Source organism: Ochlerotatus camptorhynchus, unplaced genomic scaffold (genome assembly GCF_037179485.1).
Source record: "Ochlerotatus camptorhynchus isolate MF236.1 unplaced genomic scaffold, CSIRO-AGI_Acam_v1.1 ptg000284l, whole genome shotgun sequence".
Classification (NCBI taxonomy): Eukaryota; Metazoa; Arthropoda; class Insecta; order Diptera; family Culicidae; genus Ochlerotatus; species Ochlerotatus camptorhynchus.
The window spans coordinates 3,587,664-3,613,423 of NW_027040773.1; the positions used below are offsets into that span (position 1 = coordinate 3,587,664).

General features: G+C 40.7%; 2 protein-coding genes across 3 annotated transcripts; both read left to right on the forward strand.

Annotated features, from left to right (window-relative positions):
• Positions 1–1,796: 1,796 nt before the first annotated feature.
• Positions 1,797–17,734, forward strand: Sec24CD (Secretory 24CD). 2 transcript variants are annotated; one of them, XR_010518178.1, is made up of 11 exons: positions 1,797–2,000; positions 2,228–2,347; positions 2,529–3,308; positions 13,974–14,861; positions 14,929–15,217; positions 15,280–15,440; positions 15,503–15,671; positions 15,736–16,332; positions 16,399–16,592; positions 16,674–17,236; positions 17,308–17,734. XR_010518178.1 is itself a non-coding variant. In XM_065228174.1 (10 exons), the coding sequence occupies exons 2-10, from the start codon at positions 2,246–2,248 to the stop codon at positions 16,815–16,817; spliced, it is 3,324 nt and encodes a 1,107-aa protein (XP_065084246.1). In that variant the 5' UTR covers positions 1,797–2,000; positions 2,228–2,245; the 3' UTR covers positions 16,818–17,734. The 2 variants fall into 2 exon arrangements, 1 of the variants encoding a protein (XP_065084246.1); XM_065228174.1 differs by having other exon boundaries at positions 16,674–17,734.
• A 5,441-nt stretch (positions 17,735–23,175) lies between these two features.
• On the forward strand, positions 23,176–24,874 carry Pgk (phosphoglycerate kinase). The gene is made up of 3 exons (XM_065228138.1): positions 23,176–23,291; positions 23,390–23,738; positions 23,941–24,874. Exons 1-3 carry the CDS (start codon positions 23,230–23,232, stop codon positions 24,775–24,777), a joined length of 1,248 nt encoding a protein of 415 aa, XP_065084210.1. The 5' UTR covers positions 23,176–23,229; the 3' UTR covers positions 24,778–24,874.
• The last annotated feature ends 886 nt before the right edge of the window (positions 24,875–25,760 follow it).

The following is a 25,760-nucleotide window of genomic DNA, read 5'->3' on the forward strand; positions in this document are numbered from 1 at the left end:
TCTCGCGTATCATTTGAAAAGGGCCTATGTCCAAAATGTAAACAATCCAGAAAATGAATTGTAAATTTTTCCGCCAGTATTTAATTCCTATATAAATAAATTGAAGTATTTTAGGCATTTATATTGTTCACAATAACAATAGTAACTATATCTCAGTACACAACATCCAAAACATGTGAAACGTTTTCAAAAATACATGAAAATGATAAAAATTTAATATCACAGTAATAAGCCTTTTTGTGAATCTTTAAATGGTTAAGCCCTTTTTGTTAAGCCGTTGTGCTTGTCATCATAAATTGTAGGCCCTTTGCTAAGCCTTTTCTTAACGTCAAATAAATCATCGGCCCTGCCTCAAGCAGTAGGGCCTAGCTTTGATTTGAAATTTTTCAATCATTGGCCCTTCTACGTCGCTAGGCTTATGAATGGAACCTCATCGAACGAAAAAAAATATATGTTAGACCCAAGGTTAGGCCGTTTTAGCATGAATGATTGGAAAAATTTCGTGGATCGGCCATTTTTAAAATCAAGTTATTTTTAATGATTTTTATCGATAATGCGGAACATTCCTATACGACTGGTAGCTAATTACCAGTGCTACAGAATGGTATCAAAAATCGGTTTGTTTACATTTTGATCATAGGCCCTATTCAAACGTTACGCGAGACTTCTGAGCTCTTTTGAATGTTTGGCTCCCGTTTGACAGTTTGACTCAGCTCCCAGATGACAAGCATTTTGAGTTAGTTCGCAGTACTCAGGATTTTACCATTGGAGTAAAGAGCTAAAGAGTCGCCGTCAACGCCAATGGATCATTGAAGATGCTGAGGTTTTGACAGCACCGTACTGTGGCTACCACAGTATTTTACATTGGTTCGTCCGTATACAGTAGCGCCAAATGAAAGCTGTGGTGGGTTCAAAACTCAGCCATCTAAAATGATCCATTGGTCCGAAACACATCTATAACCGAGTCTATAACAGAGATGCCAGATTTACAGACATGTCTGTGAATTTACAGACTTTTATTTTTCACAGACATTTTTTTCGTTACAGACATTTACACACTTTTTAGTTTTCTCACAGATATTTACATACTTTTATAATCAAGGGGAACTTGTAAAATTTATTTGGTTACACTGTTTTACATCTTTAATCAAATTACACGTGCAATGCATTTTGAAACACGCATTAGAAACTCGCGCGTTTTCAAATCCACCACACGAACGAGCTTTCACAGGCTTTCACTGTTATAGAGATTGTTAAAGTGTGATTGTGTCAGTGATTTGTTTTCATCAGGAAAATTTTACGCTATGAAGTTTTTTTTCCGATGAAAACATTTTGCGTTTACGTGACGTAGTGTGCGTACGATAAACGTCAGCAATCTCAAAAACTTATAGAGCTTTTTGACGATTAATCGGCACACACCACTGCATAATCAAAATCGAACGAGTGCGAGCACAAGAGAAACAGATTAGTGGGAAAACAATGAATCAATTCATCCCCGTGTGCTAGATGGAGGAAGACGATTAATCGTCTACACTAGAGAGTGTCTATATTCTAGACCCTCTCTAGTCTATACCCACCATGGATTTTCCTACGTTTCGAGGGGTGCTTCAATTAGCTATAGGGAACGAAGGATGGTACTTCCTGAGCTAAAAGATTGAATCATTTCGGCGGAAAATATTGATTCTACCCTATTAAACTTTCGATAAATGTTTCGTCAAGTTACGTGGCATCGTCAGAAGGCAACTGACAGCTGTGACAACCAAAATATTACCGCTTTCATCTCCCCTCGCCCACAAACGGATTCAGTCGTGCTTGCAAAAGATCGAGGAGGGCCATCAAATTTGACACTGTTCTGTTTTCTTGTGCATGTCTGACGTGGAAATTGCAGAAAAATTGCCGTGAATTAAGTGCTTTTCTGCGTTAACTGCTTCCGAATTATGCTGTAAAAATTACTACGCTGTTCAGAGAGGATTAAGTGACATCGTTTAGCATAGCAGAAGGTAAGTTTCGCATCTAGCCAGGCATTTAAAAGACGATGAAAAGAATTTCTCTTTTCGTCCGTCCCAATCGTCGTCGTCTGGCGATCAATCTACGTCTGCAGCACAGTGATTGAGGGGTCCGAGAGGTTCCAAGTCATCGATGCGAACGAAGGCACGAAAATATAACGCGGAAAATAATTATATAGCTAAACATTTTTGTGTGTTTTTGTTTGATTACGCTGTTGCAGTTGTAATAGTTGCTGATAATGAATCCACAGATGACTTCGTACGGTCAGCCGCCCCAAGGGTGGCAACAACCGGGAATGGGTCAGATGCCTCCACCACCCGTCAATGGAGCTCCGCAAAGTGTAAGTATCTTGCTGACTCGTTTGATGGAAAAGGTTTTGCATACTTGTTGTAGTGTTGGCATATCAACTTTGGATGATGAGCATTTAGTTATGTGTCACAAGATATTCAAAATATGCAAACTTACATTATTTCAGTGACATACATGTAAACGAATATTGTATTTACAAATTCTACTTTTAGCTACCCAATCAATTTCAAAACATGTCAGTTGGCGGTCCTCCAAAACCCAATATGAACGGGCCACCGTTCCCTAATCAACAAATGGTTGGACGTCCCCCATCGGGTGCAGTACCCATGCCGGGAGCATTCCCACCAGGACCTCAGTCTCAACCGCCATTGCAAAATGGTCCTCCGTCTGCGGGAGTAAATAGACCACCGATGCAAAATTTTGGCCTACCCAATGGACATCAACAGCCATCGCCCAGTCAACCAGGAATGCCTCCTATGCCCCCGATGACATCTGGTCCGCTAGGAGCCATGCCTCCTCAGCTTCCACCTACTGCAGCAGGTCCTCCAAGACCGGGACAACCGATGCCTCCCATGGGGCAGCAAACATCATCGATACCGGGATTACCGCCTGCAGCATATCCTGTACAGCAACCTCAGCACTATCATCAACAACAACAACCACCCCAGTCGCTCCAACAACCACTCCAGCAAACACCAGCATCTCAATATCCACCACAACCTGGACATCCGCAGCAATTTCCCGGCCAACCCGGATATCCTCCGACGGCAGGTGGAATGCCACCAATGCAGCCAACCAGTGGTGGTGTAGTGGGTGTACCTCCTAACCAGTATCCTCCAGGTCCAGGAATGCCTCCAACAATGAATACGGGAATGCCTCCAATGCCGAACGCAGCAGCCCCCAACGTACAGGGCTATCCCCCTCAGCCGGGACAAATGGGGCAAATGCCGGGGGGACCGCATATGCCGCCACCGCATCCGCGTGGATACAATGTGAGTATAAAAGTGGCTGTAACTTGATTAATTTAATGGGCCATTAGTATGCCAATTCCCGTTCACTGTTTCCAAAAAGCTGCGATTTTTCAGATCTTAATTACGGAGTACGTATGTTTGATACGCGAAAATTGAAATGGGGGTAGCCCAAGGTAAAAATCTAGGAGCAATCAATTGCAATCCTGATATTAAACTCGGATTAGATGGTTTACCAGTAACGGTGGTAGATCACCTTTTCGTGGTGCGTTGCTGGGTATAAGATCTGCCATATCGAACTCTGGCCCTAAGCACTTCTTATTGACGGTAAGGTTCGAGCAGGGTTCTGTTGCATGGTCAAATATCAGTATCATCGCTTGTGTTTGTCGCTAAGAAGATCTATTTTGATTTGTGGGAAGGCGCGTATTTGGAGAGGTTACAGAATTTTTTAAATTATACAGCACATAATTAAATGAGGAGTCATAGGTAAGACCTATTTTGATTGACGAGAGGGCGTTTCTTTGGAAAGGTCACTGAACACTTCGATTAATGCGAAACAACACAACAGAATGAGCCTTTTGTGAGAAGAGCAAGTATTTATGATTTAACTGTACGAAAACGAATACCTCATTACCTTTCCATAGTACAAAAAGCACTAAATAAAGGAGACGGACGTATCACAAAATATCAATGTATTGGTTGCAGTTTGTCGTGTCCAGTTGTGATTAATGATTAGGCTCAGCCGTTTTACAAAAACTCTACAGAGTCAAATAACAAAGCTTATTCCACAATTTATCAGTATCTTCCAGAAGACGATATGCCCGTCCTGAGTCCGTAATATGTACTTCATATTGAGCCACTCGTTTTTCGGTTTCTTAAGAATCGATCGTTCCTTTTAATGGTTTCTGTCCCGTATGTCTACACTGTGTCTTCCGCTTCCAGCGACGTGGTGTCATCCAGAGTCAATGTTATAATTGGCAGATCAAAGTTGGCACTCGTGAAGAATAGAAGAACTATGAAATTTATAATGGTTTCACAATTTTCCATGGGGAGGTATACGAGTGCAATCTTAAAAAGCTTTTATTTTGCAAATGGAGCATTTTATTTAAATCAGTAAAAGCAGACCCCCTTCACTCTTTGGAATTTAAAGAGACGGATAACAGCGCCAAACGGTTTGCGACGAGACAACGTTGAACTGCAGCGTTGGAAGAAAATACACAAACTAACATCTATGCCTGTACAAACCCACACCACTGAGTGAACGGTACAACGCAATTCAAAACACGAAGCGGTGTCATCACTCATCGTCATCATTCACTTTCACAAATACCTTCCTATGTTATAAAAGAGGAAAGTTATCATTATTCCAACGTTATTTTTTAATAGAATGCGTGCTGTGTTCGAAAGGAAGACGGTATATTTTATTACTTTTTTAGCAATGATTTCGATACTGTTGCAGACGACCTCAGCAGTATGAAAGCTTTGGTCGAACCGGCCAACGCACAATGATCATCTCAACAATACCCTAGATTTCATCGTACAATCTTTATTCTCTTGCCATTTTCTTTCCTTAACTCCTGAACCCTTACTTGACGCATCCGCGTCTCCTAAATCTCACTAAGTTCTTCTTTCCTCTATCTTTCCACCCTTTTCTCTCATTTACTCACGATCTTCTCGTACATTTGTCTTGCTGCTTAGCCTCTGCACCCGAGCCTTCGTTCGGTCCGCATATCGTGGATGCTTTCACCGATGCGGACGCCTTACCCTGGCCTGGCGATAGACTGATCCACGCCGTCTGTGATCCACCGGTTAATTTGAGGCTGTAAAAACAAAAGCCCATAAGCGGTGCTTCATTACACTCGCTGTGGCACTGATGAATGCAGCGCGTAACTTACTCCTGTGTCGAAGGCTCTTGCTTGGCTCTTATGGCTCTCTCAATTCGCGGCGTGTGGGAGTTGATGCGCCTTATTTGGCCTCCGTCTCATCCGGATCGTGCTCGTTCTCGTTCGTCCGACTAATGGATTTGATGTTTTGTGGGTTCCATACATAACAATACGTTGCATATCCAGAGGGTGTTGGAATAATTCTTAAGAGAGAGGGCTTGTTTTTTCCATGATTACATATATGCTTATAAAGATTATTTTGAGCAACAGCTTCGCAAATCATCAAATACTATTAGAGATTTGTATCTTCCTGATACCGGTGACGGTATTGGACACTATTTCACTTGAAAGCAAAACATATTATAAGACCATCATGATGTGAGCGTGAATGTGTGATTGTTTTCTGTTGCGTAATGATTGAATAACGGAGCAATCACAAAAAAAAATAGAATCTAGTTATCACAATATAATGATGATGACATCTAAAATGATATTGTCGTCTTTCCTCAGCTGATCATCAACGGCCGCGCTGGCATTGTGGCATCTGTCATGCTGACACCTCTTAGGCTCTGAACCATTTGGTGGATTATTTTAGGCTCTGAACCATTTGGTAGATTATTTTAACTTTTGGTTAAAATTTGACAGATGGAAAGTTATCGATTAACCCTGCTATCCGAGCATGGTTATTTCTGACAGACAAGAAGTTAAATTTTGACAACCGTGGCTGAGTTCTTCTCGGAAACCGGTCGATGCACAGCACAGGGATTTTCGAACATCAAGAATAACTTTCGAAATGTCACTTTTAACCACGAGTTAAATTTAACTCGGCAAATGGTTCACAGCCTTACACTCTGAACCCTCGTCTGAACCATTTGGCGATTTTTTTAACTTTTGGTTAAAATTTGACAGATGGAAAGTTATCGATTAACCCTCCTATCCGGGCATAGTTATTTCTGACAGACAAAAAGTTTAATTTTTGACAACCGTGGCTCGAAAACCGGTCTATCGACAGCACGGGGATTTTCGAACATAGAAAATAATTTTCGAAATGTCACTTTTAACCACGGGTTAAATTTAACTCGGCAAATGGTTCACAGCCTTAATTAATTAGTCCTGGTGGTGAAGTTGGCGGGGGACTCCCAACATTTTCAATGTACACTCACCAAATGGCTCTGCGATCACACAAAGGTGATATATCCATTGCCTTATTTGAGGACTTGATCAGTGGGATATCTTGTTAATTAGATATCTTTGGTAATCTCCCTTAGTGAAATGTGCAAATCTCGATGAGCATTTCAAATGGCCCTATCTGCTTTGATTGATTCTTTTCGTCGACTTTCTCTTGTGATAATAACTGCTATGCAAACAGATTTCGCGCTAATTTTACCACATAGTTTAATTAAGGAGGTTCTTATCTAGCGACCATTATCCACGGTCCATACAAATTTTAAAAATTTTGTATGGACAATTGTCTACGCAGGGGGAGGGGGTCAAGAATACCAAAAAACTGTCTACGTAGTTTATAAACAGCCCCTAAGATGATTTCGGTGGTCCTAAAATGATGAATGGGCTGCACGTAAGGAGACGACACTTTGTCTTAAGTAACATTAGGGGGTCACCAAACGACGTATAATAACTATTGACTCAAAAACCAGTATTTTTTAGCATGAAAGCTAGCGATCTGCTTTGTATGATTAAAAGCCTGCTTAATATGTTAAACATTGCTATCACTATGAGATTATATCAAGAGCAAATTTTCATTATGTCGAAAGTAACATTAGCACCGATCCGAGAAAAATGAAGTTTTGTTTTGATGACCGAAAAGTTATTCCTATTTCCAATTAAACACTACCTATTGTTGGGCTGGGTTGTTACCATTTTTTGTAAGGTCCACTTCCAAAAAACCATTAAACCAAGGTTAAAACTTTATCACCCAATCGTTCATGTAAAGTTCCATAACCATTTCAGATAAAGTTTACCAGGGATTATAAACAATTCTTAACCATGTTTGGTAAGGTCAAGTAATTGTTCGTATTTATGTGGGTATGCTGTCCAATTTCGGATGATTTCCTTATGGTTGAATTCGTCATCAACTGATGAGCATCCATATGACTGTCCTCCAAATAAAAGGATGATATTTATTTGGAAATTGGCTGTAAAACAAACAGGGCTCAGAGGACAACAATTTAAGGATAGGATGACTTGCAAATGTTAAAGATTAGATTATTAATTCGATCGTTTACATTTCCATATTGAATAGCCATGAACAGTCAAACATCATGGATACAAAAAGGAAGTGTTGGTAGAGGAAACTTCCTCCACCATGAAATAGACAATTTACGGTTTCCATGATTTATCCGGATTTACCAATGTTCGTACTAGAGTTGGTGTATAATGAGTCACGCCAAGAGAAAAACAGTTTAACTCGCATCACGGTTTTCGAAAGATTCCCTTTCTTTTCACTTGGCAACAGAGGACTTCTACATCAACTTTAAATTACTTCTAGCCATAGAGATTGCTGACGTTTATCGTTCGCACACTACGTCACGTATACGTATACGCAAAATGTTTTCATCGGGAAAAAAAACTTCATAGCGGAAAATTTTCCCGATGAAAACAAATCACTGACACAATCATACTTTAGCAATCTCTATAAATAAAAATAGCGGCTGTAGTAGGGGAAATGACGGCTTCGGCATGACAGACTATTTTCGGCAACCCAAATTGAAACACTATTTTCACTGGATTTTCTTACGAAAACACTTCGCTGAATGCATGCAAACGATTCTTTATGCTTTCAGCTTCAATTTGACTATACTTTTACCACTGAGAAAAAGCAATCTAGCAGGGTTTTCTTGAAATGAAACACACGCACTATAAATTGTAGCTGATTTCGAGTTGCCGATAATAGAACAGCAGATTTACATGCAGTTCAAATGGAACGGTTACCGAAGAAAAACTGGTTGCCGACAATACTCGCTCTCACTAGAGAAGATTGGAGCTTTGTAAAAGCGTTTCAAAACAGATTTTGACAATTCTTTCGACTGAAATTGTTTGAGCAGCTGGCAGCAAAAGATTGTAAACAAACCAATACTGCATATGTGTGCGTTCCATAGAGAAAAAGGCTATAGAAATAAGGTCGCTGCTTAGGTTGCCGAGAATACGTAAATTCCCCTAAATCATTATATCAGTTATTTTGTCAAATTATCTTTTTTTTTATTTTTTTTTTTAAATTAACAAAAAATAGTAGAAATTCTCATTACTGGTCATTACTAAACGTATTCCATGACAAGTTAATGCTCACTGCGTATTTATGATCATTTCGATTATATTTTACATTTTATTGCAATACCTTTCGTACACCTTTCATAGCATCGTAATGTTTGTTTACTTTGCTCAATAGGTAGCCAGTTTGACAGTTCAATAGGTAGACTTGGCTTCACTCTTGGCGTGACTCATTATACACCGATTCTAGTTCGTACCACCTCTGAAAGCGATGACTATTGCTTCTATAGTCGCTATATTCATAGTCTGGCGGATAGAATCTTGGGAACCAATTAAGCTAATTTCAAATAACAGACTAAAGTGGTAATTTTGATACGATAGAATGAGGAGATGAAAGTATAGAATTGATAGTTCTGTTTAGAGTACACTGAACCAAAACATCCGCAATACTTCGAATGATTATTGCATTGCTCGAGCCCTTTAACAATATGCATTCGAATTTCGGATGATTTTCTTATGGTTGAATTCGTCGTCAGATGATGAACATCCATATGACTGTCATCCAAATACAGGATGATTTTCGTTTGAAAATTAGCTATAAAACATACGGCACTCAGAGGACAAACATTTAAGAATGGTGTGACCGAGGGTGTGACATGCAAGTGCTTTTAATAAGATTTATAATTTGATTATGTACAATTCCATACTGAATAGCCATAATAAGCCAAATCCATCATAGATACAAAAAAAAATTGGTGGTGGAGAAAACCTCCTCTACCACGAATTAGCCAAACATTGGTTTTCATCCTTTACCTTTGTTCGTAAAAGCTCTGATAGCGATGCATATGCTTCCATCTCGTTTGTCAGCTCAGATCAGCAAATGACGTTCGATAGAATTATTTACATCATCGTTTTGAATGATTTGCGTTATGGGGCTGAACCAATACCATATGCATTTCCATTTGGTATGACAGTCATTCTACAGAGAGCATTACGCATTTCAACTGAAGGCCCTATCCCTTCTCATAACAAGTTTCATCCAGTATTCGAGAGGAAAATCATTTGATTTCAAAGCAACCGTCATCCGGTTGCAGCTATCATTCGAAAAAGCGATTTCGGTCTTTTGTTTTGAATGGTCTGAGGTTTCATTCGATCAGAGGATGATGTTTGTGTACAGTGTACGGCAGTGTGGAAATTGCATATAGAGAGTAGATAGCGAGCTAGGACAATTTTAGGAAGGTACAAATGGGTTAATTAAGCTGTCAAATAGCGGAACCAATCGAGCAAATCACAACCAACAACAGAAAAGAGCACATCAGCTATTGCGATCAAAACTTCGGAAACCCTTTTCTCGTAACTCAAGGCTCGCCTACGCAAACCAACACCATCTTTGGGTTGATGAAAGTTTCCCCTATCCTATGATGCCGGTAATTTGCGTTCGATTGGCGAGGAAAGATTAATCAACGTTTTGTTTATAAAAGTTGTTAGTGCCTTTTCAATTGCTGGTCTACAATATATTGAATTGGTTCCGCTTTTTGATAGATCGAAATTCTATGCGCCAGACTATATAATATGCTTCCACCTCGTTTGTTTGCTCAGAGAAGCAAATGACGTTCGATAGAATTATTTACACCATCGTTTTGAATGATTTGCGTTAAGGGGACCAATACCAAATGCATTTCAATTTAAGATGACTATCATTCTGCAGAGAGCATTACGCATTCTAACTGAAGGTCCTGTCATTTTTCATAACAATGTTCATCTTGTATTCGAGAGGAAAATCATCTGATTTCAAAACAACCGTCATCCGGTTGCAGCTATCATTCGAAAAGACGATTTCGATGTTTCCATTTGAATGGTATGAGGTTTCATTCGAACAGAGGACGGCGGTTTTGTACAGTGGCACAAGATGTCTTGTTGTACTGCTGTCTACTCGGATCACCGCGTTGTGCGGTTGATAGTAGTGCTCGGAACCATTTTTTTCCAATTGATTGTCCGGAACTGGTTTCATGTGGCCATGCTTCAAATACTCGCGCATGAAACTGATATATTCCTTCTGGAATTCCGGGTTTGAAGCAAGTCGCTTTTCCGTAGCAAAGAGCCTCTTCATCGCAGCTTATAGGGACTCTCCGAGAGCGAAACGTCAAAAGGCAATTTTACGACGAAGCGTCCAGAACTATTGCATTGGTTTGTCGAATTGAAATGCTCAATGACCTTCTCAGAGGGCATGAATTGAGATGGCATCTCTATATGCAGACTCACAATGACATGATTCCCTTGCATGGTCTCTGCTTCGTCGTATCGTCCCGCTAAGATAGATCCGAAAACGTTTGGCCACTCTTGTCCTTGACCTGGCCTCCCTCCAAGAGAGCAATCCAGACATCCGATCCCAGAATCACATCAATTTGTCCAGGTTTGTTGAAGGTAGGATCTGCCATTTCGCTAACGTTTTTCCAAAAGCTTCAGGTTTTCGATGTTGAATCTTTGCCAAGGACGTAGGGACGCTATGGAGATCACAATGAATCGAGATGCAAAAAGCGAGTCGCAGCTGCAGTTTGCTGTCCGATACCAGTCATCACTACCCAAGTAACCAACAAGCCCGATAAGGGCCCTTTTTGCAATATAAAGTTGATATAAAGCTTGAAAGCCCTATATTAACCTTATCCGGCTATTAGCGGGCTACGCGGTTACTTGGGTAGCTTCCAATTACGCCTGACGAGCCTAGGTTCCGTACGATATCCTCCGTGACCATTGATGTCTGTCCACCAGAACCAATAGGCACCCACGAGCAAACGTACCATCTTCCTTTCGCATATGCACTACAGTTGTAGGAAATACCGGAATCGATGGTTGCTTCTCAACTGCTGCCATGAATGATTAAATCGCCTGTTCCTCACCGTCGGTTGGTGGATCCTTGGTTGGGTTGCTTGCTGTCGTCTTCACCTTGCTCGCATTTCGGCACAGCAACGTATGGTGCCGCTGATTACAGTCCGGTATATGGCACACTGATTTTGAGGGACACGATTTCGCTGGATGTGAAGCCCGTTGAAACACAGCTTCACCTGTTGCATCAAATCTACTTTCCTGCAGATCCATCTTCTTGAATTCTTCACAAACGAGCGTAGCATGTTCTCTGCAACACTTCTCGCTTTTGGTTGATTGTAGTTGTCACTAATGTCCTCACTCACTTCCACTTTCGCTTGTTCTTTTTTGTTTACTTCCACTTTTTTTCGAGAAAGCTGAGCAGGTTTCCAACATCTCACACCGCTTCTTCACGAACGTCATCAGCTCCTCAATCGTTGGATTTTTGTTGTCGACAGCTTTCTTCGACCAGGCATCGTGGCCAAAATGTCAAATGAAATTTTAGTGATTTATCATATAGAACTCATTTGATCACATGAATGTTATGTGAAATTCATAGATATCATTAGTGTTGTTAATAGAAAAATAGTATATGCATTCCCAATGGAAACTACATGAAAACTTTTTTTCCGCGTAGTAATACTCAGAGGGATGAGATATGGACGGAGAGAATATCTTGAGTAAAATGAACTTTCAAAATGTGAGCTAATCGAACATTCCCATTACATTTTTTCCGACGATTTTTTATTCTTACAACATTAAATTTGAGAGTATTGCAATCGAACATAAATTCAACCACCTTTCTGTTTCGATGCTTCTCAAATTCAACTAGTTTTTTGAATCAAAAACAATATTCTAACTCAATTGATTAATTGATGTTAGTTGGTTAATTAATGGCACCAAGAAATGGGCACTGAGGCAAATGGACGTAAGCAGTGATGGAAAAGTTCGCGAAAACTCACTATGACTCGCGAACTTTTCCATTGGTGAACTTCGTAAAATATCGCGAACTTTTCCAACACTGGACGTAAGAATTCCATAAGATCCACTTTTGAATTTCAGTCACAATAAATCAGTATGAATTTCACTAATTTGCCTAATAAAAAATATTGTTTATAAAAAAAAAATAATAAAGTAGAGCAGACTGGAACCGAACCATGGACGTTGAGATTACGAGTCCTGTGTGTTGACCACTCGTCTTTCAACGCTTGGGGGAATTAAAGCGTTATAGGCGTATAAGAGCTACTTCATGTTAGACGAAAATCATTCATAATTCACCGTTATAACATTCATATGAGTCGTTCAGTAGTCGAGCCTGATGAAATTCTTAAGTTTGCAAAATATTGCGATGCACTCAATTATTATTTTACACGTAAATCGAATCAAAAGTAAAAGTAATGTGAAATGCTAGCTTCTAGCAAGGGTTGCAAGATAACTTAGGTACAAACCCGCATAAACGCGAACCATAACTTAACCTTACCGAAAATGGTTAAAAATTGTTTATAATCCCTGCTAAACTTTAACTGAAATGGTTATGGAACTTTACATGAACGTTTGTGTGATAAAGTTCTAACCTTATGTGTTATGGTTTTTTTGAAGTGAACCTTGCAAATAATGGGTTGTTAAGAACCATTACCATTACAAATTCTTGTTTTCTCCATACATTTTCAGAAAGAAAACTATTAGAATCTTTTTACTAATGGTTTGAGAATTTTAATGGTAATTGTTATGGTAGTCAGTAAGGTCCATGGATGGTTTTGTATTGTCGTTCAACATTGGTAATCATTAATTTACAGGCAACTTATCCGCGATATATTCCACATAAAATTGATCGATGTTACAAAACCATCCATTGACCTTACTGACTACCATCAATATTACCGTTAAAGTTCTCAAATCATAAATAAAAAGGTTTATATGATAATTCCTTTTCCGAAAATGTATAGACAACACAAGAATTTGTAATGGTAACGGTTCTTAACAACCCATTATTTATACGGTTCACTTCCAAAAAACCATCATACATAAGGTTAAAACTTTATCACACAAACGTTCATGTAAAGTTCCATAACCATTTGTGGTAAGGTCAAGCAATGGTTCGCATTTATGCGAGAATCCCTGCTGCCGAATTGTATTTTGTTTTCTGTGTTCAATTGTTTTACCGAATCTCAGCTAAATAAATTGCAGAACTACTCGGCTGTTGGAATCTCGGCGAAAAAATTTAAGTGTGTATAATTATTTCGATTGTTTGAAAACATTTCATCGGGTTCAGAGGATGAGTATTTTATTATGTTCAATATTCATAATAAAAGAGAAAAACATTGAATCGGATGGAAGGATTTCTGGATTATTTTATTATTTTAAAGTGATTCTTAGGATTCTTTTTTACTGGACTAGGAATTTTAAATCACACTTCAGTTGCAATCCGATTATCCATCAACGGGTGTATAACTGTTCATCTTTCGTAGTACTTGCTTACATATTAAGCACTTGTTTTTTTTTATTATAGTTACTTAAACGCTCTTGGGTCATTCGTGACTTGTCCGGGGATGAGATTTGAACTCGTGACTTTGGCGTGAGAGGTATGGATGCTAACCACTACGCCAGGGTCGCCCCCAACATTAAGCACTTATTTTAAAGCTATCGTAAGCCCAATATACCATTCCATTGAAGATATTTCAATCGATTATTTGAAACTCTATTGCTTCTGATTTCGCAGCAACCACCGGCAGCACCACAAGGATATAACCAGATGCCGGGCCAACAGTATCAGCAGGGTCCAGCGGGTGCCCCACAGTACCCGCCGGGAGGGATGGCTCCTCCGCCACAGCAGAAACGTCTCGATCCGGACAGCATGCCCAATCCTATTCAGGTTATGAGCGAGAACCAACGCTCCAATGGTGGTGTGTTTGCGACCAACCAAGCCGGTCTGGTACCACCATTAGTGACCACCAAGTACACTACACAAGATCAGGGCAACTCCGGGCCACGCTTCATTCGGTCATCGATGTACAACGTCCCGGCCAACACGGACATGATGAAGCAAAGCGCTGTTCCATTTTCGCTAATAGTATCACCCTTTGCGCGACCCGCTGAGAAAGAACTTGCTCCACCGATCGTAAACTTCGGTGAACTTGGTCCTATACGGTGCATTCGCTGCAAGGCTTACATGTGTCCATTCATGCAGTTCATCGATGGTGGACGTCGTTTCCAATGTCTGCTCTGTAAGGCGACCACTGACGTTCCGGCGGAGTATTTCCAGCATCTGGACCACACTGGCCAACGCATGGACAAATACGAACGCCCGGAATTGGTTCTGGGAACATATGAATTTGTTGCTACCAAGGATTACTGTAGGAACAATACTCCACCCAAACCACCGGCAATGGTGTTTGTAATCGATGTTTCTTATAATAACGTTAAGTCCGGGCTGGTACATCTACTTTGCTCCGAAATGAAAAACATCATTCGCAACTTACCCATCGATGAGGGTCAGCAGAAGACCGCTATGAAGGTCGGTTTCATCACTTACAACAACTCGGTTCACTTCTACAACGTCAAAGACAGTCTGGCTCAACCACAAATGATGGTGGTCGGAGATGTCCAGGTTGGTATCCTGCTTAACTATTTTCGACGGTCGATTGTCCCACATTGCTGATGTTTGTTTCATACAGGAAATGTTCATGCCACTCCTGGATGGTTTTCTGGTCGATCCGGAAGAATCCAGTGCTGTCATCGATTCCCTGATGGAACAGATTCCCAAGATGTTCGGAGAGACACGTGAAACCGAGACCATTCTCCTGCCGGCACTTCAAGCTGGTCTCGAAGCGCTGAAGGCTTCCGAATGCGCTGGTAAATTGTACGTGTTCCATTCATCGCTCCCGACGGCCGAAGCTCCTGGTAAGCTGAAGTCACGCGACGATCGCAAGCTGCTTGGAACGGACAAGGAGAAGACGGTTTTGAGTAAGTTCATTCTTTTAATTATTGTGCCTAGGTATGGCCTATAGCCTTTATTTTTTCTACAGCTCCACAGTCAACGGTTTACAACATGCTTGGTCAGGAATGCGTTGGTGCTGGTGTGTCGGTAGACCTGTTCGTTTTCAACAACTCATATATCGACCTGGCGACGATTGGCCAGGTTGCCCGTTTAACGGGAGGAGAGGTCTACAAGTACACCTACTTCCAGGTATTTGTAATATGGTCGTGACCTCCGTGGATTGGGAATTAAACTCGATTTTTATTTTGCAGGCCGATATAGATGGATACCGTTTGGTTAATGATTTGATTAAAAATATTTCGAGGCCGATTGCATTCGACACCGTCATGCGCGTTCGTACATCTACTGGTATTAGGCCAACTGACTTTTTCGGACACTTCTTCATGTCCAACACCACGGATATGGAAATCGCCAGTATTGGTATGTGACTGTCTACTTTCTGTCGTAGGTATTGATGCTAATCGGTGATGCTTTTCATTAACAGACTGCGACAAGGCGGTAGCAATTGAGATCAAACATGATGATAAGCTAACGGATGAGAATGTATTCATCCAGGTGGCGCTGCTCTACACATCTTGCTCCGGGCAACGCCGTTTACGTATTCTGAATCTTAGCCTCAAAACGTGCACCCAATTGGCGGATTTGTTCCGCAGCTGCGACCTGGATACAACCATCCTGTTCTTCGCCAAACAAGGTCTCTTCAAGCTACTTGAGAACAATCCGAAAGCGATCAAAGATTCGCTAATCAATCGAGCAGCGCAAATACTGGCATGTTACCGCAAGAATTGTGCTTCTCCTACTTCTGCCGGGCAGTTGATCCTACCGGAATGCATGAAATTACTGCCATTGTACACCTCGTGTCTGCTGAAGAACGATGCCTTCTCAGGGGGTTCAGATCTGACCTTGGATGACCGGTCTTATGCGATCTACTTTGTAATGAGCATGGATTTGCCGACTTCAGTGCAATTCTTCTATCCGCGATTAATACCGATTCACGATGTTCAGCTTGAAGACACTGACGTCCCAGCCGCCATCCGATGCACGGCGGATAAAATGATGGAAGATGGTGCTTACATTTTGGGTATGTTCAACGACAAATCCTTCCTGGTAAAAATAGTTTTCAAACATGCCTATTATTCACTTGCAGAAAACGGTATTCATATGTTCTTGTGGCTGGGCTTGGGTCTTACACCGGAGTTTACACAATCGGTCTTCGGAGCACAGTGCACACAGCAGATCGATACAGACCGTACGGGTTTACCAGTATTCGACAATCCACTTTCAAAACGTGTTCGGGGAATTGTCGACAGTATACAGAACGAGCAGCATCGGTGCATGAGGGTAAGTGGAAGAATACGGCGTATCCTAACCTATCTGATTTGTACGAAGAAAATTGATTATTTTGTTTCATCCGATTCGTAGCTCACTTTGGTACGGCAGCGTGACAAGTTGGAAAACGTACTACGTCACTTCCTGGTCGAGGATCGCGGTATTAGTGACGGTTCCGCCAGCTACGTGGATTTCCTCTGTCACATGCACAAAGAGATTCGAACACTACTGAGCTAGCTGGATTGCAATGGAAACAGTTTGAGTAGTCGCTTTAGATTTACCTACAACAACAACAACAACAACAGTAACCATACTACAACGGCATCGATCAACAACAACAACAACATTATAAATAATTGTGCGCACCGTCAACGCCAAGTGCAGCAGGGTAGTGAGATTAACGGAAACCTTCAACCCATGCCCTGTGGTCAGTATCCGCGACGTCCGCCGAGTGACGATGGCGACGATGATGAGAACGATACCATCGAAGAGGAAGATGAAGAAGAGGAAGGAGAGGACAGCAATTCGGCTCCGGCGGGACATCATCAACATCAACAATACTACCAGCACCAGTACACATCGGCCTCGCCCGGCAGAAGCATCTCTCAGAATCGTACCAGAGCATTGCGATACCGTAAAGCATTCATGGGAAAGTGGTAATAGTTTTAGATGGTTTTCTTATACATTTATTATTTTTTAACATATTACGATTATTTTTTCACTCTAGACCTACCTATATATTGAATGATGACATGTGCGACAAACGATAAAAAAAAACCATAAGAAACCTGTAAAACTAGCCGGGTGTGTTTTGCTTAGATGTTTACATTGAACGTGAAGTGAATCAATTAACTTAACATTTACACATACCTACCTACTTGTTGACTATTACAGGTAATGTCTATGATCAAGAAGAAGTACTAATACTATAAATAATTGCAACCGACTATTGAATGTGAACAGAGAAATTGTGAATTTCACGTGTACTAGTGTAATGGGTTTAGGAACTAATTGATTGGCATAAGAAGAACGCGAAGCATGAGAAGAGTTACTTTATTAATATATTTGAGTAAAGTGAGTAAACAATATACCCTCAATCGGATTACACACACAAAATAGCAAAAATATACGGAAATATTATTATCATTGCAAAACTTAGCGCGATCCATTTGAAAGAAAGCCTTATTGCGAGTTTCTTATGAATACTCTTCACGTCAATGCTATGTACGTGAAAACATAGGGTAAATGTTGGCTTCGGCACCCATTGACTGTTTTCGGCAACCAAAATTTAAACGTTAATTTCACTATGTTTTCCCATCAACGCACTTCCCTGAATGTGTCCAAACGATTGTTTAGCCTTCCAGCTTCAATCTGATTATATTTGAACGATCGAGCAATCCAGTAATGCTACATTTTTCTTCAAATAAAGCATACGCACTACAAAATGGGGTTGATTTCGAGTTGCCGATAATAGAACAGCTGGTTAACACGCAGTTCTAATGGGAAGGTTGCCGAAGAAAAAGAGGCTGCCGACAATAGTCACACTCACCTGAGAAGTTTGGAGCGTTGTAAAAACGCTTTCAAAACGTTTTGAAAAATTCTGTCGATTGGAATGGATAGAGAAGCAAGCAGCAGATGAATGTAAACAAACAGACACATCATATATGTGCGTGACGCTGAGAAAATGCTAGTAGAAGTGCAGACGCTGCTTAGATTGACGAGAATACGTAAATTCCCCTACGTAGATTTTTTTCCATCGCACTTTTTTCACGTATACGAATATATTAATTTTCAACTAGCAATAATTGCGCCTCGGATTACGATATCGCCTCTGCGCAAAGCTACGTATACGAATATATGGAAGAACTTGGTTCATTGCACTCCAAGAAATTGATTTTTTAAAGAGGCTATGCCAAAAAGAAGCGTTTTGCATAAAATTCTCAAACTTCTTAAAGATTCAATCAATTACGCTCAAAATTCTACCGATACATATCGACTACTAGCAGCCAAGATTACAGAATATTTTACGTGTATCTATATATACATAAATTAATTTCTATCTGACCCTTATAGACTCGGAAACTACTGAACCGATCGGCGTGAAAATTTGTATGCATGGGTTTTTGGGGCAGGGAAAGGTTTTTATGATGGTTCGAGACCGCTCCCCCTCTTTAAAGGGAGGCTCCCATACAAATGAAACGAAAATTTCTGCAACCAAATTTGGCATGTGGAGGTCACCAGAGGTAGCCCCTTAGATAAGAGGGGGGGGGGGCTACGTACAATATAGCATGCTTTTATTTAATTGGTGCATAAACTCAACCTAATATTGAATCCCGAGCAAGGCCGGGCACACTCAGCTAGTACATTATAAACTAAAGAATCTTCACTGTCATGTGCTATAGGTTATATAGTTAAAAAGTTACAGCTGTTTTTGTGTACACAATAAGAAGTAGCATTAGTTTCATTTTCAAGCACAGAAGGGGGTCATAGGGACAGGTATCCAGTGAAACATCACAGTCCATGCTGCACAAGGGTAAAGATTTGGCACCACAGAATAATAATCACAGGGATCAAGTGAATCCTGCTTAAGAGGTCGGATAGGTAGGAATAGTGTTTCATGTAGGGGATAGTCGGAGTAACAGTATAGTAATAGTAAAAGTTGGAAAGTAAACGTTCAGAAGAGCTTGTTTTGCAATACCGTAAATCTTGTTTATGATTTCATTTACTTGTGTTATTGATTTGAATTTTTTTCTTGATTTTGTTTTCCGTGCTGGGCACCAATGCTACCGACGCCAGGGAGGCAGCTCCCACACCTGGATCCTACCTATCGACCCATTAGCTCATAAACCGGGGACCAATGGCTTTACTTCTCTTCCGAAGAAAGGCGTGATCAGAGATGTTATGCCTCAGAACATCCCAGCGGCGCCGACTGGGATTGAACCGAGGCCTACTGAGGTGTGAGATTTTGGTTTGAAATGAGTTATTTAATTATATATGAATTCATTATTAAGAGTTCTGCTCTGCTTTGGATCAAATTTGAGAATTATTTGATGCTTTTCATTACATTAGCGTTGTTACGGTATACTTCGTAGATTAGATTTAGTGTTTCTGCGTTAAAGTATATAGTTTATTGAGAGGTAAGGAATTCCAATGCGATAATGATTTAAACATTTCAACTTTTAGTTATTACGACGCTTTATGCTCTCGAAACCCGACGATGACAGTTTATTCTGTTGTGGGAGAGCTTGGGATTAATCCCATGATTTTCTGCTCAGTAAGCAAAAACGAACCCTTCAGGGTGGGTTATCGATCATCTCAAAACCACTACACTCCATGACAAACTATGATTAAGTTTTCGCTTGGTATGTAATGAACAACAGAGATACGTGATAATTCATATAGTTTCTGCGGTTGATGGTTAATAAGCTAATGCCAGTGAGAAGCTACAATATCCCCCTACCAGATACAGACAATTGCATAGCAATCCGAACCCCCATAAACACCTTGCCGAAGGTGGGAGAGCTTAATCTCATGCTGTAGACCTGCATGGAAGACCAAGACATTGGCCCGAAACCCGAAATAATGGTTTCACATATTATTTTGACTCATTTTTTAGCTACGTCATAGTACGTTTATATTTATAAATGCACTGACATCAGGTGACGATACTAGTTAGATTTAAATAATGTACATTCTATATTTAATCGATACATTTTAGGGAAAACGACTAGAAAGCAGGGTTGCTTCCACTCACTAGCTATAGAGACATGTTTTTTGGAGTTTTGAAATTATTGGATGGTGTCAGGTGGTCGTGATGGAAGTACTGACCCTAAACGAAATATACTTTAGATAGAAAACTAATCTCGGAATGAAGCATTTTATCACAGAAAAGTGTTACTTGAGATTGAGATGGACAAAGACAAGATAAATTTTGCGGATCGAAGTAGAAAGGTAGGATAATAAGAAGAAGATAGAGAGAAATATTACTTTTAGGCTGATCTCGTGGGAAGAATAGGATGCGAGGGGTCCGCATAGGATGGCAACTACTGTGTTACCTGACTACTTATAACGAATATACGTTGTATACGAGTATTTGCATAGCATTTGTAATGTAAAATTAGACAAACTATACGTTGTATTCGGGGTACTCGTATACAACGTATATTCATTATAAGTCGGGTAACACAGTAGGCCTTAAATATGTACACACTAATAGCGAATTCGTTTATTATTCAGTTCCAACCTGGATCGGGTATCAGAATTGGGTCTGCTTGTTTTCTGACAAACGTCAGTTTACTCGTTTGTTTTTAAACCCTAGCTCAGGTTGAGGTTCGCACTGCCGGCGCCGGTGGTGTAGTGGTAAGCGTGACTGCTTTCTAACACCCCAATGGGTCTGGGTTCAATCCCAGCCGAGGTCGGTGGGGTTTTTCTGAGGCATAAAAATCTCTGGTCACGTCTTCCTTCGGAAAGGAAGTAAAGCCGTTGGTCCCGGCCCATGTGTGTTGAATGGGTGCGATATCCTACGCAGGTGTGGAAGCTGCCTTCCTGCACATTCGATTGCCGTCAATGGATGGCAATCGATGTCCGTCGGTGATTGGCACTAGATTGCGGAACAGAGACCGACGTTAAATAAAGGAAAGAAGAAGAAGAAGAAGAGGTTCGCACTGACAAAAAGTTCGGTTTCGCACTGGGTTGGAACTGGTTCCAACCCCGATAATAAACGAATTCGCCTATAAGTTTTTTTTTATTACCGAGCTCAGCTGTGCAAATCTCGGCAAAAAAAATGTTACTGGGATTTCAGCAAACATTTCATTTGTTTGCTGAGATTCAGCTAAGCATTATCTCAGACTCAGCAATCAAATGTCACTTTTACTGAGATCACATAAATCACATTTCCAATGGATAATACCCCGTTCACATTACAGCGTATATCACGTGATATCCCTAATAAAAATTGTATGGTTAATTTGCTTAACGACGTGTTCTGGGTATCATCCAAACCATTTGTGGAATAGTTCAATGATTTGGGTTATCGTTCGTTTATGGTTATTTTTTATTAGGGATACGCTGTCTTGCAATGAGCACTCATACATCTAGTTTTCACTGGAAATCCTATGTATGAGTGTTCATTGCAAGACAGCCTATATTACGTGATATAGGCTGTAATGTGAACGGGGTATAAGACTTTCACATAACTTTCATGTGATTTCATAATTAGGAATCGTACCAGCAAATAACACGAGCCATATGTGTCCAATGGAGTTTATGTGATTTATCACATAGAATTCATGTGATCATATGAATATTATGTGAATTTCAGATAAAAATCAATAATCATGTGTATTCCCAATAGAAACTATATGAATACTTTTTTCAGTGCAGAGAATTTAAAACATTTCACTTCACATTTCGGTTTGTCTAGCAACACTCCACAGCTTTTTTCTCAACTGCCGGAGTGATCCGAGATTTGAGCGTAATTGCTTTTGTAAACAATGTAAACAATCGCTAATTTCTAGCGGATAAATGCTCAATCTCTAAAACTAATGACACAATCAGATGATTCCTCTATGATTTGGTATAGTTTGTCTACAAGATTCAGATTTTATTCGCGAGAAATCGTAGATTGACGTGTTTGTTTACAAAAGCAATTACGCCCAAATCTCGAATCAGTTTGGAACTATCTCCGCACAGCTCCCACAGCTCAGAAACTAAAGCCCTACGGTAAAAGTATGGATGACTGCAACCAGAAAACTGAAAAAAAAAAATTCAGGCATAACATTTGATAACGGCACAAAAGCCGCGAACCAAAGTACGCCCATGCAAACCAACAACATCATCGGATAGGGACAACTATCACCTTTCCGAAAGTGGTATTGGTTTGCGTGGGCGTACTTTGGTTCGCGTGTAAAGGGCCTTAGAAAGTTTGTTTACAAATGCTTTTGTGCCGTTATCAAATGTTATGCCTGAATTGTTCCAATCGAGTAAAGAAGTGCATTTTGACCAGGGGCCTGGCTAGCGGCCATGTTTTTGATGCTATCATCTACTCTTGTCTTTCTGCTTATAACACGATTTTTCGTCCCTTTCCACCATGCATACGTCAGGCGGGCCGTATTTAAATAAGGCCCGAGATGTTGCCTACTGTCAAACGTATAGGATTGATATAGGGTTGCCAGCCCCCTGATTTTGACAGTGTTCGAATGGAACAATTTTTGGCAGACGTCCATACTTCTAGATAGAGCTGGAATTAGGGCGTAACAGCCTTTGTAAACAATGACTTCTATCGATGATTTCTAGAAACTGAAGACACGCCCACGCAAACCAACATAACCGTCGAGAAGGGGAAGTCTTCTTCTACCCGATGGTGTTGTTGATTTGCATTGGCAAGCCTTAACTATCTAGAATCATCAAAAGAAATCATTGTTTACAAAAGCTGTTACGCCCTAATTCCAGCTCTATCTAGACTTTTACTGTATAGGGCTTTAACAGAAACCGCTTGTCTTTTTGCCCTTGATGTGACATTCAATTATTTTTTTTCCTGCTGCCGAAAATCATTTTCAAAGAAGCACTCGTCGGTGTATAATCTACTGATCTTCACTCCGCAAAAAACTCTATTATTCTCAGGCCGTTTGTTCAGGTTTCCAAATTCAGGATGGCTCTTAACAAACTCAGCATTGAAAATGTTGATCTGAAGGGAAAACGCGTTTTTATGCGGTAAGTATATCTATTACATGATGGCGATTAGGTTGATTGCGCTAGCCATAGTAGTATCAATCGTAGACAATTGCTTATCACTTTCATTTTCTTTCTAGTGTGGATTTCAATGTCCCAATCAAGGAGGGCAAAATTACCAGCAACCAGCGTATCGTAGCTGCCCTGGACAGTATTAAATATGCACTGGAAAAGGGTGCCAAATCTGTTGTCCTTGCTTCGCACTTGGGTCGTCCGGATGGCAACAAAAATGCCAAGTACACCCTTGCCCCGGTGGCCGATGAGATGAAGAAGCTGCTGGGTCGAGATGTGACCTTCCTCAATGACTGCGTTGGTGCTGAAGTTGAAGCTGCATGCAAGGATCCGGCTGTAGGATCGGTGATCCTGCTGGAAAACGTCCGATTCTACGTCGAGGAGGAAGGCAAGGGCGTCGACGCTTCCGGTAATAAGGTATGTGTGACGATGCGACTGTGATTGGTCGAAGCACTTTCGCTTTTTCGATCGTTCTATAAATATAGGACTTATTGTTTGGGTTTCATTGTTATCGTGCCAAGTAATTAATTGCATAATATTACGTCATTATTCACTAATGATCGATATAACACTTGTCATGAGAATATTAGAATAAGATTTTTCTTTTCTTGTTTTGTAGGTCAAGGCTGACAAGGACAAGGTTAAGACCTTCCGTGAAAGTCTTGCCAAGCTGGGTGATGTGTACGTGAATGATGCTTTCGGAACGGCTCATCGTGCACACAGCTCCATGATGGGTGAAGGATATGCCCAACGTGCTGCCGGTTTATTGTTGAACAAGGAACTGCGTTACTTCTCACAGGCTCTGGATAACCCACCACAACCATTCCTTGCCATTTTGGGTGGCGCCAAGGTTGCCGATAAAATCCAACTGATTGAAAATCTGTTGGACAAGGTCAATGAAATGATCATTGGTGGTGGTATGGCATTTACCTTCTTGAAGGTCCTGAACAATATGGAAATTGGAGGATCATTGTTCGACGAGGAAGGATCAAAGATCGTACAAAAGTTGGTTGACAAGGCAAAGAAGAATAATGTTCAGCTGCATTTGCCAGTGGACTTTGTTACTGGCGATAAATTTGCCGAAGATGCTACCGTTGGCGCTGCTACTGTTGAAAGTGGAATTCCCGCTGGACACATGGGTCTGGATGTTGGACCAAAGTCGCGTGAAGCGTTTGCTGCACCGATTGCACGTTCTAAGATCATCGTCTGGAACGGTCCTCCTGGCGTTTTCGAGTTCCCCAACTTTGCTAATGGAACGAAAGCTCTGATGGATGGTGTAGTTTCAGCAACGAAGGGTGGAACCGTATCTATTATTGGAGGTGGCGATACTGCCTCGTGCTGCGCCAAGTGGGGTACGGAATCTCAGGTTTCGCACGTTTCGACAGGTGGCGGTGCCTCCTTGGAGCTGCTGGAGGGCAAGGTCCTGCCAGGTGTCGATGCTTTGAGCAGCGCATAAATGGTCTACGGAGAAATGCTCAGCACGGAATTGAAAGGTCATGACCGTTAGCTGTTATCTCGTGCTGACCTATTCTAATCATTACAAGTTTATGTTTTAGTAAAGGAAAAAGAAAGTCAAAACTCGTCGTCATAAAATAATCAATGTGCACCTAACGCTAAGATGTACGTTTAAACTGCATAGTATGCTGTTATCAGGAGAGAAAATAAAAATCATGTGTTACGTATTAGAGAACAAAACCAAAACATAAGCATTTTATTTAGAGCAATGATCGCGTTCAGAATCATAAGGGCCTAACTGCGATGATCGATTCTCTTAATCGATTTTCTCTATTGTTAATAACTCGGTAGCGAGAAAATCGATGAAGGTTGAATCGATCATCGCAGTTAGGCCCTTATGATTCTGAACGCTAGAATTTTTTTTTAACAACCAGGAAAATCCACGTTTGTTGAAGATGGTTTACACTTTAAAAACCTTCAAATTTACTTTTTCGTCCATTTTGATTTAAAAGTTAAGCGCATTATAAAAAGCCATCTATTTTCATGTGATAAAATAAAGCACTTTGTTCTTGGAAAATCACTTGCGTCAGGTATGCGGTTCTATCATTGTAGGAGATAGAAGCAGCTATCCGAAGCATTGAATCCAACAAGGCTCCAGGCCAGGGTTCGTCGCATGTTATCAGAGATGCGCAAAGCTGACCCCAGGCTATCCGCACAAATGTTGCATAAATTCAGTGTGAAACCGAACTTTTTGTCAGTGCGAACCTGAACCTGAGGTAGGTTTTAAAACAAACGATCAAACTGACGTTTGTCAGAAAACAAGCAGAGCCGATCTTGATACCCGATCCAGGTTGGAACTGAATAATAAACAAATTCGCTATTAAGGACTGTAGAGATCGAAGCGAAGCGAAAATCTCATACAAAATACTAAATTTTTCACCAGCGTGAAAAACGCAATTGGCAAATTTTTCACTTCGCTTTGAA

Coding starts and splice junctions, on each gene's coding strand:
- Sec24CD (XM_065228174.1), top strand. CDS start 2,246: ATGAATCCACAGATGACTTCGTACGGTCAGCCGCCCCAAGGGTGGCAA. Junction 14,862..14,928: donor TGGTGGTCGGAGATGTCCAG/GTTGGTATCCTG, acceptor TGTTTCATACAG/GAAATGTTCATGCCACTCCT. Junction 15,672..15,735: donor TATGGAAATCGCCAGTATTG/GTATGTGACTGT, acceptor TTTCATTAACAG/ACTGCGACAAGGCGGTAGCA.
- Pgk (XM_065228138.1), top strand. CDS start 23,230: ATGGCTCTTAACAAACTCAGCATTGAAAATGTTGATCTGAAGGGAAAA. Junction 23,292..23,389: donor GGAAAACGCGTTTTTATGCG/GTAAGTATATCT, acceptor TTTTCTTTCTAG/TGTGGATTTCAATGTCCCAA. Junction 23,739..23,940: donor TCGACGCTTCCGGTAATAAG/GTATGTGTGACG, acceptor CTTGTTTTGTAG/GTCAAGGCTGACAAGGACAA.